Source organism: Oncorhynchus mykiss, chromosome 8 (genome assembly GCF_013265735.2).
Source record: "Oncorhynchus mykiss isolate Arlee chromosome 8, USDA_OmykA_1.1, whole genome shotgun sequence".
NCBI classification, from domain to species: domain Eukaryota; kingdom Metazoa; phylum Chordata; class Actinopteri; order Salmoniformes; family Salmonidae; genus Oncorhynchus; species Oncorhynchus mykiss.
Window position 1 is genome coordinate 20,195,000 of NC_048572.1, and position 21,064 is coordinate 20,216,063.

Consider the following 21,064-nt stretch of genomic DNA (forward strand, 5'->3'; position numbering starts at 1 on the left):
CGTGTAGGCGAGCGGTTTGCTGATGTCAACGTTGTGAACTGAATGCCCCAAGGTGGTGGTGGGATTATGGTATGGGAAGGCATAAGCTACAGACAACAAACACAATTGCATTTTATAACTGGCAATTTGAATGGACAGAGATACCGTGACAAGATCCTGAGGCCCATTGCCGCTCCATCGCCTCATGTTTCAGCATGATAATGCATGGCCCTGTGTTGCAAGGATCTGTACACAATACTGACTGGTTTTCTTATTCACGCCCCTATCTAAGGTATCTGTGACCAACAGATGCATATCTGTATTCCCACTCGTGTGAAATCCATAGATTAGGGCCTAATGAATTCATTTCAATTCACTGATTTCCTTACAGTATATGAACTGTAACTCAGTAAAATCTAAGACATTATTTCATGTTGCATTTATATTTTTGTTCAGTGTATTTGTCTACTTTAGCAATGTCATCAACATGTTAGGAATGTGTTAGGGTACACTTTTCCCCTTCACCTCTCTAAAAGATATGTTTCTGGCTGAATTCACCAGACCATTGAGAGAGGGGGAGCCGCCACGTAGGTTTTTACCATCTCTAAATCTGACACGTTGTCAGGACATTAGATCCAGAAGATGGGTGCGTGTAGTGGAACCTCATTTGGCCCCTCTCCAGCTACTGGCAAGCGCAATTTTAAATGAGAATAAAAATGTATCTGCTCTGACAGCATTACCAAAACGGATATAAGAAAGAGTAATGCTGGACAGTAAGCCATTTATCTTCACAGGCATAGGAGGTGGTGAGGAGGGGTGTAAAGGTGATCAGCTTTATCTCTGCAGCATGACAGGGGCTCTCTCTGACGGCTGATTTGATGACCAAGTCCATCATAACATCGATATCTCTCCTGAGCTCTCAGACAAGTCAAAATGCCTGGGTTTTAAATCTGCATATGTGGTTTTAGTGAAAGGCTGTCAGTCATAACTAGGGATTTATTTCTGGTAGGAGAATCTTGAATTAAGATGTATTCCTGCTCACTTTATCTCCATTCTGTGTAGGACATAGATTTAGCCTTGGCATCTTATCAGTTAGAGGAACATACACTGAGTGTACAAAACATTAAGAATACACCCCTTAAATATTTTGTCTTGCCCATTCACCCTCTGAATGGCACACATAAACTCATCAAAAAAATAAATGTCTTCTCACTGTCAACTGTGTTTATTTTCAGCAAACTGTGTGTAAATATTTGTGTACATATTTGTATGAATATTTGTATGAACATAACAAGATTCAACAACTGAGACATAAACTGAACAAGTTCCACAGACATGTGACTAACAGAAATGGAATAATGTTTCCCTGAACAAAGTGGGGTCAAAATCAAAAGTAACAGTCAGTATCTGGTGTGGCCACCAGCTGCAATAAGTACTGCAGTTCATCTCCTCCTCATGGACTGCACCAGATTTGCCAGTTCTTGCAGTGAAATGTATCCCACTCTTCCACCAAGGCACCAGCAAGTTCCCAGACATTTCTGGGGGGGGAATGGCCCTAGCCCTCACCCTCCGATCCAACAGGTCCCAGACGTGCTCAATGGGATTGAGATACGGACTCTTCGATGGCCATGGCAGACCACTGACATTCCTGTCTTGCAGGAAATCACGCACAGAATGAGCAGTATGGCTGGTGGCATTGTCATGCTGGAGGGTCATGTCAGGATGAGCCTGCAGGAAGGGTACCACATGAGGGAGGAGGATGTCTTCCCTGTAACGCACAGCATTGAGATTGCCTGCAATGACAACAAGTCAGATGATGCTGTGACACACCGCTTCAGACCATGATGGACCCTCCACCTCCAAATTGATCCCGCTCCAAAGTACAGGCCTCGGTGTAACACTCATTCCTTCGACGATAAACGCAAATCCGACCATCACCCCTGGTGAGACAAAACCGCACCTCGTCAGTGAAGAGCACTTTTTGCCAGTCCTGTCTGGTCCAGCGACATTGTTGCCGGTGATGTCAGGTGAGGACCTGCCTTACAACAGGCCTACAAGTCGTGGTCTGCCACTGCGAGGACGATCAGCTGTCCATCCTGTCTCACTGTAGCGCTGTCTTAGGCATCTCACAGTACGGACATAGCAATTTATTGCCCTGGCCACATCTGCAGTCCTCATGCCTCCTTGCAGCATGCCTAAGGCACGTTCGCGCAGATGAGCAGGGACACTGGGCATCTTCCTTTTGGATTTTTTCAGAGTCAGTAGAAATGCCTCTTTAGTGTCCTATGTTTTCATAACTGTGACCTTCATTTCCTACCGGCTGTAAACTGTTAGTGTCTTAATGACCGTTCCACAGGTGCATGTTCATTAATTGTTTATAGCTCATTGAACAAGCATGGGAAACAGTGTTTAAACTTTAACTTTAACTTTAACTTTACAATGAAGATATGTGAATAGCTGTAATAGCTACAGTAAATTAGATAGTGCAGTTAGAATAACAAGAATTTAAGCTTTCTACCCATATAAGACATGTCTATGTCCTGGGAATGTTCTTGTTATTTACAGCGTCAGGCTAATCACATTGGCGCATGTTAGCTCAACCGTCCCAGTATAGTGACACCGATCCCATAGAGCAGTGGTTCCCAAACTTTTTATAGTCCCGTACCCCTTCAAACATTCAACCTCCAGCTGTGTACCCCCTCTATAGCACCAGGATCAGCGCACTCTCAAATGTTGTTTTGTGCCATCATTGTAAGCCTGCCACACACACACACACTATACGATACATTTATTAAACATAAGAATGAGTGTGAGTTTTTGTCACAACCCGGCTCGTGGGAAGTGGCAAAGAGCTCTTACAGGACCAGGGCACAAATAATAATATAATAATAATCAATCATTTTGCTCTTTATTTAACAATCTTACATTTAAAACCTTATTTGTTCATAAAAAATTGTGAATAACTCACCACAGGTTAATGAGAATGGTGTGCTTGAAAGGATGCACATAACTCTGCAATGTTGGGTTGTATTTGAGAGAGTCTCAGTCTTAAATCATTTTCCACACACAGTCTGTGGCTGTATTTAGTTTTCATGCTAGTGAGGGCCGAGAATCCACTCTCACATAGGTACGTGGTTGCCAAGGGCATCAGTGTCTTAACAGCGCGATCTGCCAAGGCAGGATACTCTGAACGCAGCCCAATCCAGAAATCTGGCAGTGGCTTATGATTAAATTCAATTTTCACATAACTGCTTGTTGCATTTTCTCTTGTTCAGATATCGGTAAGTGGACTGGAGGCAGGGCATGAAAGGGATAACGAATCCAGTTGTTTGTGTCATCCATTTCAGGAAAGTACCTGCACCCAACTCACTCAGGTGCTTCGCTATATCACATTTGACATTGTCCGTAAGCTTGAGTTCATTTGCCCACAAAAAATCATATAATGATAGAAAGACCTATGTGTTGTCCTTGTTAATGCAGACAGAGAGGAGCTCCAACGTCTTAATCATAGCCTCAATTTTGTCCCGCACATTGAATATATTTGCGGAGAGTCTCTGTAATCCTAGATTCAGATGATTCAGGCGAGAAAAAACATCACCCAAATAGGCCAGTCGTGTGAGAAACTCGTCATCATGCAAGCAGTCAGATAAGTGGAAATTATGGTCAGTAAAGAAAACTTTAAGCTCGTCTCTCAATTGAAAAAAATGTGTCAATACTTTGCCCCTTGATAACCAGCACACTTCTTTCTGCGTTACATGGTCGCTGCCCATATCACTGCATAGTGCAGAACATACATGAGAGTACAGGGGCCTTGCTTTAACAAAATTAACAATTTTCACTGTAGTGTCCAAAGCATCTTTCAAGCTATCAGGCATTCCCTTGGCCGCAGGAGCCTCTCGGTGCATGCTGCAGTGTACCCAAGTGGCGTCGGGAGCAACTGCTTGCACGCGCGTTACCACTCCACTATGTCTCCCTGTCATGACTTTTGCGCCATCAGTACAGATACCAACATGAGCAGCAGCTACGTTTGGCTACATACGGACCGTTAGTGGAATTCCCGCAAGAGAGTAACGGTGATTAGATGTTAATTATTTGACTAAGCTACCTGTATTTCACATTGTGTTGTTTAAAAAAAATGTGAATCACATTTTTATTTGGCGTACCCCCGACGGCATTGCGCGTACCCCTGGGGGTACACACAGTAGAGGCTAAAAATAATTTTCTAAACTGTCTCCTCCCTTTCATCTACACTGATTGAAGTGGATTTAACAAGTGACATCAATAAGCCACCATAGCTTTCACCTGCATTCACCTGGTCAGTCTATGTCACAGAAAGAGCAGGTGTTTTATACACTCAGTTTATATTCCTTTTCAGTATAGACACTTTAAATATCAATTCAAGTCATTAAATATTAACATGTGATAGTATCTGTTGTCAGTCTGTTCTCCCAGTTTAAGGAAAGCCTTTGAAAAACAGCATTATACATAACTGAAATCTAATGTGTGATAGGTGAGATATATTATTTGCTTCATAACACCACTTTACATAAAAGCACTTTCCACTTTCCAAAGATATTAATGTATAGGAAATTAAAGAAGATATAACTCACCCCAGTTACGTATCTTGGTCTGAATTGTACAGTCCCAAAGAGCCCCAAGATGACTATGATGATGTGCACAAAGTTTGTGAGGATAGGAGCCCATTGGTACCCAAGGAAGTCAAATATTTGTCGTTCCAATATGCTGATCTGTAAGGAAAATCAAGAAAAATAAATTAACTTTAGTACCAGAGCCATGAGATATGTGTTAGAGTGATGTATCTTAAAGTTTATGCTGAAAGGGAGGGAGGACAGGGCATTCTGCTTGCACACCACACCAAGGGGCAGAGACTTCCGCCTCCTCTCTCTCCTCTTCCCAATCACACAACTGCCTCTAATTGCCCGGGAAGTGTAGAAATCCTCAGGGTCACGTCCCCATCCCCCTCGATCTCGGCCTCTGTGGGAAATTGAAGCTGGCAAGGCTAGACCCCTTTACCCCGACCATTTGGATCTCAGTGTCTGATTGGACATGACACCAGTTGTTGATATGACTACCAGCCATGGCACTTCAAACGGCTGCGGTAAGGAGAGGGATCACAGTGTGTCCCAACGGTGTCGGAGCCAGATATCACTTCATAGCTCCGACGCTAATGGTTCCCAAATCCCCACTTGCACTGCAACTACAGGAGGCTTTAAACTCATCTTCATATCTGCAACTAACAAACTATCTCCTTACTGTAAAGGCACTGTCCTTACTAATAAAGGTATGTCAGAGCACTCCATTTATTACAGTTGGAGGAGTGAAAAAAATGCCTGGCAGAATAATTGGATTTCCCTCCCTGTAAATTCCATGTGAACGAATAGGAAATGGCCTTGAAATATTTGTGAGATCTCAGTTTAACAAACTGCCGCCTGAATTCGAGAACTCGAAGTATGTATGTTTGTGATGGGAATTCTTCACTCGTGTTCCTTCTATTGACTGTTGATGAGCTTTGACGATCACAACAGATGCCACAACTAAATTAACTTCTCCTTTGAGCACTCCATTCCTCTCCATGTCGCTAAGCAACATTTTATGAATGTAATTTCATCTCGTCAAAACATCAAGTTTCTCTCTATTAAATCCAGTCTGTCCATGTCTCAGTCCAGTCCAGAGCTGACCAGCTGAGATCCCTCACACTGGGCTTCTGATTAAGAATAAGCTATGCTACCTGCCGATCCACAGATCTCTCTGCTGATTCTGTCCCATGCTGTCTGTCTGTATGTCTATGGCAGCCTAGCTAGCTGCTATACATCTGATACTGTATGACTCATAGATCATGAATCAGAATGCACAGTTAGGTCCATGTGACAGGGTCCTACTGTCATTCCAGACACAATGACTCTGCTCACTGCTCACTGCTCTATGACTCAGTTTTTCCCAGATTAATGATAGTATTTTTAAAAACGTTCCTCCGAAATACAGAGGCTGAGCTTGGCATTTTTCAATTTCATTGCCAACTATTCAGAGCTCAGCTTACCTTGTTTCATTGTATGACACGTAATGACCCTCTTTTAATGCTTGGTTTTGAGAGCTATTGCTCAGGCGATGAGATTTCTCTCCATTTACAGGATCTTCATTGTAAAAGTGCCGGTACAACTGTTATTCATCCAGCAGGAACTGAGAAATTTAAAAAAAAATGTTTTGAAAATATAACCTAATTGAAAGTGAATTAGCTTCTAGTTAGTGGCTTTCATTATGATCTAGTACATTAGACTATCTTTTTTCCTAAGGTGATGTAGGCTATTCCGCCACGGGTATGTAAATTGTTTGGTATCTATGCTAAGCTGTTCCTGACACCTATCTTGTCTGTTTATCTGGCCCAGTCTCCATGGTGACCCTCTGTCATTTCATGGGTCAGTGGAATGAAAGGAAAACTGGTGTTTTTCCATCTGTTTCTTTCCAGAAAATACTGAATAGTCAGAGCAAAAGGGAGTCAGAGTCAGGGATCAACGCTAGCTCCTGTACGCCCCCTACCACCCGGCAAAGACCTCTTATAAAAAGCACCTTTCTGTCTAATATGACACCAGTCAGGTCCTCCTCTTAGAGGCGTTGTTAACTTGTTTCTGCTGAACTGCAAAATCACAAAGAAAATGTATGATGGTAATTAGCAGCACTCAGCATTTCCATGGTATTGGAGAAGGAGAAGCACTCATGAAAAGCTGCATGCACCTCGCCATATTAGCTACTAAAGCGGGGAGCCCAGAGAGTCCTGATGGGAGCCCATATGGCAGCACAAAAGCAGCCTGCCGCCTGGATTGGAAAGGTAAACAACAAGGAAACATGCTATATTGCTGCAATTAAACATGCAGCGCTTCCACACCACATTTACATGTATAAGGCTCAACCCAAATAACAGCCATTGGTGAATTGTAACCCCTAGCATTAGTTACCTGATAATATCTAAATGTCAAAGCTGCCTGAGAGTACACTTGGGAGTACCTGATGTTATTGGATGAACTCCCAGACACCCAGAGACTCATCTGCCTCGGTATCACAGGCCGTGTACAACGTTGAGAGAAGAAAGAGGCTTCAGGGCTTTCCTCACTGCCTGACACAGAGAGACCTTGGGCTATTGTTGGAATCAGAGGGTCTCCCTAGTCATTAATGTGGCCCCTGAGCCCACTTTCATCAACACAAATAAGAACAGCTCTCCCAAGCAGCTGTGCACAGAGTAATTATCCATACATTAGTAATTATAAACATATATTTGGGGGGGAACCCATTATTGAGTCGGTCAGAAGAGTGGCCTTATTCTCCAGGGAAATAACATTGACTAAATGAAAGGGGATCCAAATAACATGCCAGATCCTAAGAGAAGGAATGTCTCAGTACGCTATAACCCTTTGTCTGACAAAAAACATCTGCAAGGGCAATTGGTAGGCCCTCACCAAATTTGAAGGAAAAAAAATGAATTAGTAAACCATGAAACTCCATACATCTGTCATTATATATTGTCATGGTGTTCTGTTTTTCATACACAATAGTGAATTTAGTTGATCAATCTGTTTGGTCATGCTGTTTTGCATAACACCTTCATTTTACCCTCCTGAAAAGAGTTGGAAAGAACCTCATTACTGAGGTAGAACATAAGGAATCCTGGCTGATTACAGGAAAAGAAGTGCACACTTCAGCTCTCTACAACTGCTGATTGAAATGGAAGTTTATCCTCCGAGCTTCGCCAAAGCTTAGGGGTTTTCTTTTTTCTCCAAGTGTGGAGGAGACATGAGTTGCCTCTAATCACTGAGACAAAAGCCAATCAATCAGTGGTGGCAGCATGAATAGAGAGGCAGGCAGCTTCATGCTGCATTCAGACAATGCTCGGGAGGCTGTACGACACACAGTGGCTCTGACCAGAGCACATTAGCCCCAGAGTGTGGGGAGGTAACAGGAGGTATTGTGCATCCTGGACTAGTGGGTTCCCTCTCATGCAAAATCACAGATAAGGCCTTCACCATTTTCCATCACTAGTACTACAAATCCACCTGCAAACGCTCAGGTGTTTTAATGGTACTCCAAACATTCAGTTAAGCTAGACTACAGAACCTGGGGGAGAGAAAAACACCAAGGTAGAAATTGATTTGTTAAACAAATAGCACATCAACGCTTATCGACTGGATGGCACACTGGGTATTTTGTTATGCAGATAATAAGGGATGTTGTTTAGCTTTCGAGGAAAGAAGGAATCAGAGGCTCTAATAATGATTTTAGTGTGATATGGAAAATTGTACTGTAGCATACATGTTCATTTCTGTGTATGTCCATTTCTATCCCTGCATGCAGTTGGCTACTGTATAAATGATTTCCTTCTGTATATTAAACCAATCCCATGCTTGGCGAGGTTTCATAATTTATTCACTGTGAACGTGAAAAACAAATATATTTAAAATATATTCAGGCTAGATCATTTAAAAAGGTTTGAAACAAATCTCTCACATCTGCAGAGGGTAAGACTGTCTCTCAAAACACTCTTGGATGGAAAGAAAACATTTATGCAAAATGTATGATCCAAAATGAATATGTACTAGATTTCTCAGAAACATCACTTTCACAAGATATTCATGAGATGATCCTAACGATATATATAATTTGATAAATAATAAAGCACAACCTTTTTGCCAATATAAACGAGTCAAATAAACTTTTTTGTTTTACCAGATAAAATATTAAACAACAGCAACACACTTTATAAATGCTGACATTTTGAATCATTTTCTCCCCCACTTTGCGGTATAGATGTTTAAAAAGAGAGAGAAAACAACTAATAATATATGCACAAGTTTCATTAAATATTCATCAACATCATGCGCATGTGTAAGATGACGGATGAATTGTAAAATCATGAGTCATGAAAAATGTATGGGTGGAGGCTGGGGGGGTCCAAGATATGGGAGAGGGTGTAACCTTTTTTTGCTTTGGGGAGGGTTGTGTGTTTTTTTATTGGGCACAGTTTACATTTTCTGTTTTGCAGGTACCCCTATATTTTTCATTCCGTCCTGCTTGCATGCGCTTCCCTACCAAACCCCTGGTTCAACCAATGCCCTCTGGGACAAGTGTTCTGCCACTGACTGCGTGCGGACTGCCAGGGACAGGTTCGTTGTTTGAATGAATTAATGAATTTCTCTCTGTCTGTCCCGTAGGCTACGTTTATAATGCATCAATGCTGCAATGTAGCAATTTATCACCACCAGCCTAGGCTAGGCTACTACAGTAAATGTAGGTGACCACCTGTGTGCTATGTAAGAGACAGACAAAAAAATATTGTCCGGAGTTTGACCATGTCAATTACTGCTTACAAACATTTAGGCTACATAGATGTCTCTCTCTCTCCCTTTCCTTTCCTTGTCTTTCCTAGTCAATTAATTTGATAGGCTACATTGTTTAGGCATAATCCTAATGTTGCCAACTTTCTGATATCCTACAGCCAGGATTAGAATGTAGGCCTAGGTTTTTAATAAGTTTTTAGTAAAGGAGAAATGTAATTTGTTCTTGTGTCTGAGATGCGCTGGTAGCTTTGATTGTCCATTCAGAAAGTCTACGAAAGTAGCCTATCTGGACTGAGGAATGATATAACTGACATAAGCATAACAAAAATGAAGGCAAGTGCCATGATGATCAGCATATACAGTGGGGCAAAAAAGTATTTAGTCAGCCACCAATTGTGCAAGTTCTCCCACTTAAAAAGATGAGAGAGGCCTGTAATTTTCATCATAGGTACACAGACAAAATGAGAAAAAAAATCCAGAAAATCACATTGTAGGATTTTTTATGAATTTATTTGCAAATTATGGTGGAAAATAAGTATTTGATCACCTACAAACAAGCAAGATTTCTGGCTCTCACAGACCTGTAACTTCTTCTTTAAGAGGCTCCTCTGTCCTCCACTCGTTACCTGTATTAATGGCACCTCTTTGAACTTGTTATCAGTATAAAAGACAACTGTCCACAACCTCAAACAGTCACACTCCAAACTCCACTATGGCCAAGACCAAAAAGCTGTCAAAGGACACCAGAAACAAAATTGTAGACCTGCACCAGGCTGGGAAGACTGAATCTGCAATAGGTAAGCAGCTTGGTTTGAAGAAATCAACTGTGGGAGCAATTATTAGGAAATGGAAGACATACAAGACCACTGATAATCTCCCTCGATCTGGGGCTCCACGCAAGATCTCCCCCCGTGGGGTCAAAATGATCACAAGAACGGTGAGCAAAAATCCCAGAACCACACAGGGTGACCTAGTGAATGACCTGCAGAGAGCTGGGACAAAAGTAACAAAGCCTACCATCAGTAACACACTACGCCGCCAGGGACTCAAATCCTGCAGTGCCAGACGTGTCCCCCTGCTTAAGCCAGTACATGTCCAGGCGCGTCTGAAGTTTGCTAGAGAGCATTTGGATGATCCAGAAGAAGATTGGGAGAATGTCATATGGTCAGATGAAACCAAAATATAACTTTTTGGTAAAAACTCAACTCGTCATGTTTGGAGGACAAAGAATGCTGAGTTGCATCCAAAAAACACCATACCTACTGTAAATCATGGGGGTGGAAACATCATGCTTTGGGGCTGTTTTTCTGCAAAGGGACCAAGACGACTGATCCATGTAAAGGAAAGAATGAATGGAGCAATGTATCGTGAGATTTTGAGTGAAAACCTCAACCCCATAGAAAATCTTTGGAGGGAGTTGAAAGTCCGTGTTGCCCAGCATCAGCTCCAAAACATCACTGCTCTAGAGGAGATCTGCATGGAGGAATGGGCCAAAATACCAGCAACAGTGTGTGAAAACCTTGTGAGGACTTACAGAAAACGTTTGACCTCTGTCATTGCCAACAAAGGGTATATAACAAAGTATTGAGATATTATCATTGTTATTGACCAAATACTTATTTTCCACCATAATTTGCAAATAAATCCTACAATGTGATTTTGTCTGTCATAGTTGAAGTGTACCTACGATGAAAATTATAGGCCTCTCTCATCTTTTTAAGTGGGAGAACTTGCACAATTGGTGGCTGACTAAATACTTTTTGCTCCACTGTACCTTTGGCCATGTTGTGTATGTGCTGGAATGACAACAGATGCCAGTTTTGCATTTATTCTCTTAGGCTGAGATGCAACTGAAGCAAACACTCCTGTCATGTTTGAATCATCTTGTGATATTTTCAGTAGTAACATATTGCCATTGCCACTGCCTTCTCAAATGCAAGAGAATGACTGCAGCAGCAGCGTTTGTGACGTTATGCAAATCTTTTGGCAAAGTTGGGGGAAAAAAGGCATTGGAGTTGGTGTGAAAAGGGATATACTCTGGTCTTAATCATTATTGTGAGTTAATTAAATGAAGGGGGATTGTAGTGCAACAAGGGTCATATACATTTTTCTAACATTGGTGAAGGGGGTATAAAATTTTTTAGGATGGCTCGAGTTGGACCCCCCCAGTAATTATCAAATGGTCCGTTACCACAGAGGGAGGGATGAGATAAATGAAGTAGCTTTTGTGGAAGTGGATTCACTAAATATACACCCAAAGATGGTAGAGGGATCTAGAGTGCCTTCGGAATGTATTCAGACACCTTCACTTTTTTCTATATTTTGTTACATTACAGCCTTATTCTAAAATTGATTGTTAACATATTTTTTCATCAATTTTTATTTTATTTTCATCACTCTACACACAATACCCCATAATGACAAAGCAAAAACGTTTTATTTGAGTAACAAAATATATATACTGAAATATTACATTTACTTAAGTATTCAGACCCTTTACAGCATGTCACGCCCTGACCTGAGATATCTCTGTTTTCTTTATATTTTGGTTAGGTCTGGGTGTGACTAGGGTGGGTACTCTAGTGTATGTCTAGGGTTTTGTATGTCTAGGGTTGTTGTAGGTCTAGGGGTTATGTATTTCTATGTTGGCCTGATATGGTTCCCAATCAGAAACAGCTGTTTATCGTTGTCTCTGATTGGGGATCATATTTAGGCAGCCCTGTTTCCCACTTTCTGTTGTGCGATCTTGTTCTATGTTTAGTTGCCGGTCTGCACTATTCATATAGCTTAATGTTTCGTTTGTGCTTGTTCGTTTTGTTTTGCTGAGTTTCGGTTTTATTAAAAACATGTGGAACTCTACTCGCGCTGCACCTTGGTCTCATCTTTATAACGAACGTGACAGAAGATGCCACCATAAAAAGACCAAGCAGCATGTTCAAGAGGAGTGGACATCCTGGGCCCGGGAGAAAGATGAGTGGAGGACATCGTGGACCTGGGAGGAGGTAATGGCAGGGGACAAGACCCTGCGATGGAAGCAGGTGGAGATAGCGCAGGAGGAACGGCGATGATATGAGGGGACACGGCTAGCACGGAAGCCCGAGAGGCAGCTCCCCAACATTTTTTGGGGGCGGCACATGGGGAGATTGGCAGAGTCAGGAGTTAGACCTGAGCTAACTCCCTGTGCTTACCGTGGGGAGCGTGTGACTGGTCAGACACCGTGTTACGCAGTGATGCGCACGTTGTCTCCAGTTCGCATTCATAGGCCGGTGCGCTCTATTACAGCTCCTCGCATTTGCCGGGCTAGAATGGGCATCCAACCAGGACGGATGGTGCCGGCTCAGTGCTCCTGGTCTCCAGTACACCACCTTGGACCAGGATATCCTGCGCCGGTTCTGCGTACTGTGTCTCCGGTGCGTCTGCACAGCCCAGTGCGTCCTGTGCTAGTGCCCCGCACTTGCCGGGCTCAATTGAGCATCCAGTCAGGACGCATTGTGCCAGCTCTACGCTCCAGATCTCCAGTGCGCCTCCACAGTCCAGTACGTCCTGTGCCTGCTCCCCGCACTCGCCCTGAGATGCGTGTCTTCAGCTTGGTACAACCAGTGCCGGCACCACGTATCAGGTTTCCAGTGCGCCTCCACAGTCCAGTACGTCCTGCGCCTGCTCCCCGCACTCGCCCTGAGATGCGTGTCTTCAGCCCGGTACCACCAGTGCCGGCACAACGCATCAGGTCTCCAGTGCGCCTCCACAGTCCAGAGCTTCCGGCGACAGTTCCCAGTCCAGAGCTTCCGGCGACAGTTCCTAGTCCAGAGCTTCCGGCGACAGTTCCCAGTCCAGAGCTTCCGGCGACAGTTCCCAGTCCAGAGCTTCCGGCGACAGTTCCCAGTCCAGAGCTTCCGGCGACAGTTCCCAGTCCAGAGCTTCCGGAGACAGTTCCTAGTTCAGAGCTTCCGGCGATGTTTCACAGTCCGGAACCTCCAACGACGGGCCACAGTCCGGAACCTCCAACGACGGGCCACAGTCCGGAACCTCCAACGACAGGCCACAGTCCGGAACCTCCAACGACGGGCCACAGTCCGGAACCTCCAACAACGGTCCAAAGTCCGGAACCTCCAATGACGGTCCATAGTCCGGAACCTCCAACGACGGTCCACAGTCCGGAACCCCAACGACGGTCCACAGTCAGGAACCTCCAGCGACGGCCCCCTGTCCGGGGTCTCCAGCGATGGTCCCCAGTCCGGGGTCTCCAGCGACGGTCCCCAGTCCGGGGTCTCCAGCGACGGTTCCCAGTCCGGGGCCTCCGGCGAAGATCCGCAGTCCAGAGCCTCCGGCGATGATCCACGGTCCGGTTCTACAAAGGCGGAGAGATCAGCGTAAAGAGGGGGGGCTGCGTGCTGACGGTATGGCGCTACAAGCTTGGCACACCTGTATTTGGGGAGTTCCTTCTTTTCTTCTCTGCAGATCCTGTCAAGCTCTGTCAGAGTACCATCTTGGTTTCATCAGATCAGAGAATGTTGTTTATCATGGTCTGAAAGCCTTTAGGTGCCTTTTGGCAAACTCATAGCAGGCTGTCATGTGCCTTTTACTGAGGAGTGACTTCCGTCTGGCCACTCTACCATAAAGGCCTGGTTGGTGGAGTGCTGCAGAGATGGATATCCTTCTGGAAGGTTCTCCCATCTCCAAAGAGGAACTCTAGAGCTCTGTCAGAGTGACCATCAGGTTCTTGGTCACCTCCATGAAAAAAGCCCTTTTCCCCCGATTGCTCAGTTTGACCGGACGGCCAGCTCTAGGAAGAATCTTGGTGGTTCCAAACTTCTTCCATTTAAGAATGATGGAGGCCACTGTGTTATTGGGGACCTTCAATGCTGCAGACCTTCAATGCTTATTTGGTACCCTTCCCCAGATCTGTGCCTCGACACAATCCTGTCTCGTAGCTCTACGAACAATTCCTTCGACCTCATGGCTTGATTTTTGCTCTGACATGCACTGTCAACTGTGGGACCTTATATAGGCAGGTGTGTGCCTTTCCAAATCATGTCCAATGAACTGAATTTACCACAGGTGGACTCCAATGAAGTTGTAGAATCATCTCAAGGATGATCAATGGAAACAGGATGCACCTCAGTTCAATATCGAGTCTCATAGCAAAGGGTCTGAATACTTATGTAAACAAGTTATTTCTGTTTTTTCTAAAAACCTGTTTTCGGGTATTGTGTGTAGATTGCTGAGGACAAGGTTTAATTTAATCAATTTTGAGAATAAGGCTAAGAATAACGTAACAAAATGTGGAAAAAGTCAAGGGGTCTTAATACTTCCCGAAGGCACCGTATTTGGTGTGATGAAAGCATTCCGACAATAATGGTGTATCCAGTAGAGCTCCTTGGGGAACACCTCCCCTCTCTGCTAAATACAATGACAAGCCTTCAGCGCCTGAGATATGCACATAATAATACAGCTACCTTTGTTCTGCCATAGCAGTAGTCACTTTCTGCACTGCAACACCTGAGGACAAGATCTACCAATCTAACACAGTTCCACTAGAGGAACAACAAGACTTCATCTGAGAGGAACAAATCTGAAAATCAATCAATATGCTCATGTTGATTTCATTTTGATTTATTTTGCTGTGGTTTTATGTACTGTACCCTTGCGAGTACATTGAATGTGATGACGGTGGTAGAGTATGTGTAAAGTTATAGTTTCATGTACCCAACAAAAGGCTTTGAACATCCTTTTTATCTCTCTTTACCTGTCAGTCAAATGGATGTCAAGTGGTGAAGAGCAACGATTTAATTAATGTGTTCTTAAAAATGACTTTACCATTCAATTGGCCTATGTATAATTATGCCTTCATCAAAGCACAGCAGGGTGGGGTTACCAAGTAGTGATGATTAAAGATGCAAATCTACAAACACATATTTAAAGGTATAATATTGTTATATTAATACTTATTCCTCCAAACCAATAGTCCTATTTATAACGGGTGAGCAAGACACACAATAGCCTATGTGGTCCATGAACCCAGAGGACATTCTAACAGTATATGAGTCCGTCATTGTACTATAGTGAGGTATGTTCCTATTAAAGATGATTCTGTGAATGTAGGCTACATGTAGAGTCTTCAATGATAAAAGACACATACCTACAGGGGCTTTGAAAGTGACAAATGCAGGCCCTTGGGTGTATGACAGGCCACAACGAGATGGGGAGGAGGGAATGGACAAACCACAGAGAAAGATGCAGCGATGTGAAACTAGCCTACATGTTCAACTGAGTACCAAAAGTGTCTCACACACTGCTTGAGCCTGTATGAATAATGATTCATTGAATTTTTATGAATATAAACCAGTGCTTTTGGAAATACACTGGAACATTCAGTGAATATGTAATTACAGACATAAAGTGTTCTTGTGATTGAACCAATGAGCAGTTAAACAAAATGGAGTCAAATTATAAATGAATTCTGCAACATTATACAAATAACAGTCATTCAAAATGCATCAGCTCCATCAACATCTTGTCAAATCTATGTCTGTAATGTCCGTTTCATGAACACCAACTGCTTTCTGCGCTGATTGAAATAAGCATTTATGCGACACATGACATCTATCTCAAACTGAATGTGCTGTCTGTCAGTAAGGAAACAAACACAGCTAATGTACTACAGGAAAAACTGTACCATATTGTTTTCAGAACTGGGATAAGTGTATATGTGGGCTGCTAACTCATTCAAAGGGCAATATGACACAGATCCATAGCTAATGGCAAATTCTGCCTTCAAATGAGAGGTCTCTTTTTTCTCAATACAATTTCAGTTGTAGCCCCTATGGAGATCACATCAACAACTTCTAGGGTAAGGCTCCTCCACCAGTCCACCAGTTATATGACATAACCATGATAAAAAACAATAACCAATATCATGAGTATCATAAGCTGCATACAAAATGTTAAACTACTGTTTTTCTCTCAGCTGAAAATATCTACACGACCTCTATAACCCATGCCAGGTGCTCTATTGTGCTCTCTGGTTATAAATGTACTATATTTTCCCCTTTATGATTTTGGTTGTTATCGGCCACCATCAGCACCGGCCTGTACCCTAAATGCCCTAAGCTCTCTCCTAGCCCCTTACACTAAGTCTGAATGTGTCCTGCTAGTTGACCTAAACTGGGACATGCTTAACCCACCTGATCAAGTCTTAAAGTAAGGGGGCTCCCAGATTATTACCAATCCCACAATATATGACACCAAACACCCAGAAAAGGCTACTCTCCTTGATGTTTTTCTTACAAATAATCCTGATAGGTATCAGTCTGGGGTTTTCTGTAAGGTTAGTGATCACTGTTTTACAGCCTATGTTTGTAATGGTTGCTCTGTGAAACGACCTGTCCTGATTTGTCATAGATGCTTGCTAAAAAACTTTAATGAGCCTGAACTCTCGTTCAGGCAAATTAGAAATAAGTGCAATTATTGGAGTAGCGATGATCTTTGAGTCCCTAATCACCTGAGTCCCTAATAGAATCCCTAATCACTTGAGTCCCTAATCTTTGAGTCCCTGATAGAAATTATTGGAGTAGCGATGATCTTTGAGTCCCTAATCACCTGGCAGGGCCAGAGAATCACAGCAAGAGTATTTTATTCCCAACCGTGCCTGCCTGCGAGCCTTCCCACTGGGCAACAGCTGGTTCAATCAACATTGTTTCCACATCATTTCAACCAAAAAATGTAATGTGATCAAAACAAACTTTAATTGTCACATGCTTCGTAAACAACAGGTGTAGATTAACAGTGAAATGCTTACTCACGGGCCCTCTCCAACAATGCAAACAATAATAGAAAAATAATAAAACATGGAATAAATACACAATAAGTAACGATAACTTGGCTATTTACACGGGTTACCAGCACAGAGTTGATGTGCAGGGGTACGAGGTAATTGAGGTAGATATGTACATATATGTAGGGATAAAGTGACTAAGCAACAGGATAGATAATAAACAGTAGCAAGCAGCGTATGTGATGAGTCAAAAGAGTTAGTGGCAAAAGGTTCAATGCAGATAGTCCGAGTTGGTTGGTTAACTATTTAACAAACTATTTAGCAGTCTTATGGCTTAGGGGTAGAAGCTATTCAGGGTCTTGTTGGTTTCAGACTTGCTGCATTAGTACCGCTTGCCATGTGGTTAGCAGAAAGAACAGTCTATGACTTGGGTGGCTGGAGTCTTTGACAATTTTTCGGGTCTTCTTCTGACACAGTCTGGTATAGAGGTCCTGGATGGCAGGGAGCTCAGCCCCAGTGATGAAATGTGATTTGACTTGATTTTACCTTCTGCAGCGCCTTGAGGTACCAAGCGGTGATGCAGCCAGTCAAAGTGCTCTCAATAGTGTGGCTGTACACATTTTTGAGGCTCTGAGGTTTCCCTTTGTAATCCGTGATAGTTTGCAAGACCTGCCACATCTGACGAGAGTCAGAGCTGGTGTAGTAGGATTCGATTTTAGTTCTGTATTTACATTTTGGCTGCTTGATGTTTTGTTGGAGGTCGTAGTGAGATTTCTTATAAAGCGTCAGGATTAGTGTCCTGCTCCTTGAAAAGCTCTAGCCTTTAGATCAGTGTGGATGTTGCCTGTAATCCATGGCTTCTGGTTGGGATATGTACGTACGTACGGTCACTGTGGGGACGACGTTGTCAATGCACTTATTGATGAGTGGTTGATGGTTGAGAGAATGCCAAGAGTGTGCAAAGCTGTCATCAAGGCAAAGGTTGGCTACTTTGAAGAATCTGAAATATAAAATATATTTTGATTTGTTTAACACTTTTTGGTTACTACATGATTCCATATGTGTTATTTCATTGTTTTGATGTCTTCACTATTATTCTACAATGTAGAAAATAGTAAAAATAAAGAAGAAAGAGTAGGTGTGTCCAAACCATTGACTGGTACTGTAAATCAAAACTAGACATTGAACTGACTCCTGTGCCCAGTGGGTTATTAATAATATCAGCCATTGAGGAGCCCCCAGGAACTGATGACTAGCCCTCATTTGCAACACTATGCTTCTTAAGAACCAATGGGGGGAGCATTAATGACATGAGTGAGGATAGCTTCAGGAGAAAGGGGACAGAGTTTGAATAAAACTCATCAGGATATGGATAAGTGTTAGCCTAATGAGGATAATTAATTTCAATATTTGTTTGCATTTCAAGGAGCCCTGGTGAAGTATCAGTGTTGCCTGAGGGCCACCAGCCCTATGAGCTCTGAACCAGCAATAGACCTCTGTGTTGCCAACATGGCTGGAAAATGTGACTTGACACTATGCAGCAAGCGGCTATTAAGAACTACCACAGACACAGTCTGTTGTAAGCAACAAGAGGCCGACAAATTAGCCAATTCCTCCGCAATTACTATGAAATGCTTCATGATTAATTAAGCTTCGGAATGCAAAATAATCTGACAAACTCCGTGTCAGGATTTGGCCAGGATTGTTCAGGTTTCGGTCACTAGGTGCCCCCATTGTGCTTTTTTGACCCTTTTGTTTTTCCCTTGTTCTAGTTATTAGTTGCACCTGTGCCTCATTTCCCTTGAATGTATTTAAACCCTTAGTGTTCCTCAGTTCTTTGCTCTGTGTTTATGTTAGCACCCAGCCCCAGCCATGCTGTGAACTTTTGTTTCGCTAGTAGGATGACACTCCAGAGGGCAAAACTGAACAATGTGGTCCGGTTTTAATAGCATTAAAGTTATATTCCTCACAACAAGATATCAATGGGGTTTTACGGTAATTGGATGAGCTTAAACTGTGATCTCGGTTTTAGATGTAGATGGCTAGAGAGCTTGTTGGGGAACATGGTATCCTCAAACTCATTAAAAGCTTTTGGGGGACTTCTGCTCTGATGACTGCATTACTAGGGCTGGAACAATTACTGTATAAGTGTGTAACTGACAGTTATGAATGAAGACGGTTTTTAAAATGAATTTGTGTAACGAACAGCTGACTGAAAATGGCCGGGTATTTATGCTATTTGCCTCATGACTCTTACATGCTTTGTTGACTATGAACTTGCTTGTTTAACCAACCGTGGCACAGACTATGTTTGTTCCCACACTCTGGACTCTGACTCTCTATTGGTTACACAGACTCTTGGCCTCCCATCCTATTCTAACCACCCCTCGCCAGCTTTGTATTCATGTTACCTGATGAAATTGCTGTACAATATGATCTTGTTGCCATCTAATGTACATTCAAATGTTATAAATCAACATTGCAGAGCTCTCCCTGTCCTTTGCCGTGCCCTGATTGTATTGCTGCTGATTATATCTGGAAATGTGCATGTACACCCTGGCCCATATACTGTTGCTAGCCCCAATTCTGATTTGTGCTCTGATATCTGCTTCACTGATTTCTGCTTTCGTAAAAGCCTGGGTTTTCTGCACGTTGACACTAGAAGCTTATTACCTAAAATTGATCAATTGAAAATGTGGATTCACAGCTCCAATCCAGAGGTGTTGGTCGTTACTGAGATGTGGTTAAGAAAGTGTTTTTTTTTAACACTGATGTGAACCTTTCTGGTTATAACCTTTTTCGGAAAGACACATCTTCCAAAGGTGGTGAAGTGGCAATCTTTACCAAGGAACACCTTCAATGCCCAGTTGTCTCCACCAAGTCTAACCCCAAACAGTTTGATTTAATGGTTTTACGCATTAAACTTTCAAATAATTCTTTGTTGAATGTTGCTGGGTGTTACTGGCCACCATCAGCACCGGCCTGTACCCTAAATGCCCTAAGCTCTCTCCTAGCCCCTTACACTAATTCTGAATTTGTCCTGCTAAGTGACCTAAACTGGGACATGCTTAAACCCCCTGATCAAGTCTTAAAGCAAGGGGACTCCCTAAACCTTTCTCAGATTATTACCAATCCCACAAGATATGACTCCAAACACCCATAAAAGTTTACTCTCCTTGATGTTATTCTTGCAAATAATCCTGATAGGTATCAGTCTGGGGTTTTCTGTAATGACCTTAGTGATCACTGTTTTACAGCCTATGTTCGTAATGGCTTGTCTGTGAAACGACCTGTCCTGATTTGTCATAGATGCTTGCTAAAAAAACTTTAATGAGCCTGAATTCTCGTTCAGGCAAATTAGAAATAAGTGCACTCAGGCTATCCAGAAGGCCAACGTTAGTTACTTTAAGGAGCAGTTCTCTCTCTGTGGGTCTAACCCCAAGAATATCAGTAAAATGGTTAAAGACCTGGAGAATAAACCCTCCTCCTCACAGCTGCCCATGTCCCTTAATGTCTATGATGTGGTGGTTACTGACAAGGAGCACATGGCTGAGCACTTTAACCACCACTTCATTAAGTCAGGATTCCTATTGGACTCTGCCATGCCTCCTCGCCCGTCCAACATTTCCTCATCTCTCACCCCTTCAAATGCGACTATCCCCGATGCTCCTATCCTCATTTTCCCCTGCCCCGCTACAAAGTTTCTCCCTGCAGGCAGTCACTGAGTACAAGATGCTAAAGGGGCTCCTTCTTAGACTTGACCCCCAAAAAACATCTGGGTCACATGGTTTAGACCCTTTTTCTGGAAGGTAGCCATGGTGCATCCTTTATTTAAAAGGGGATATCAATCTGATCCTAACTGTTATAGGCCAATTTCTATTTGTTCATCAAAAATGTTGGAAAAACTTGTCAATAATCAACTGACTGGCTTTCTTGACGTATATAGTATTCTCTCGGGTACGCAATC

The 21,064-nt window shown here is 42.9% G+C and overlaps 1 protein-coding gene across 1 annotated transcript in view; it reads right to left on the reverse strand.

Annotated features, from left to right (window-relative positions):
- The window catches only part of LOC110529564 (sodium/potassium-transporting ATPase subunit beta-1-interacting protein 2), a 150,025-nt gene that overhangs the window by 78,290 nt on the left and 50,671 nt on the right, over positions 1-21,064 (reverse strand). The window contains exon 2 of the mRNA XM_021611850.2: positions 4,590-4,727. Within this exon, the coding sequence (XP_021467525.1) occupies positions 4,590-4,727 (138 nt within the window). The remainder of the gene's footprint in view (positions 1-4,589; positions 4,728-21,064) is intronic.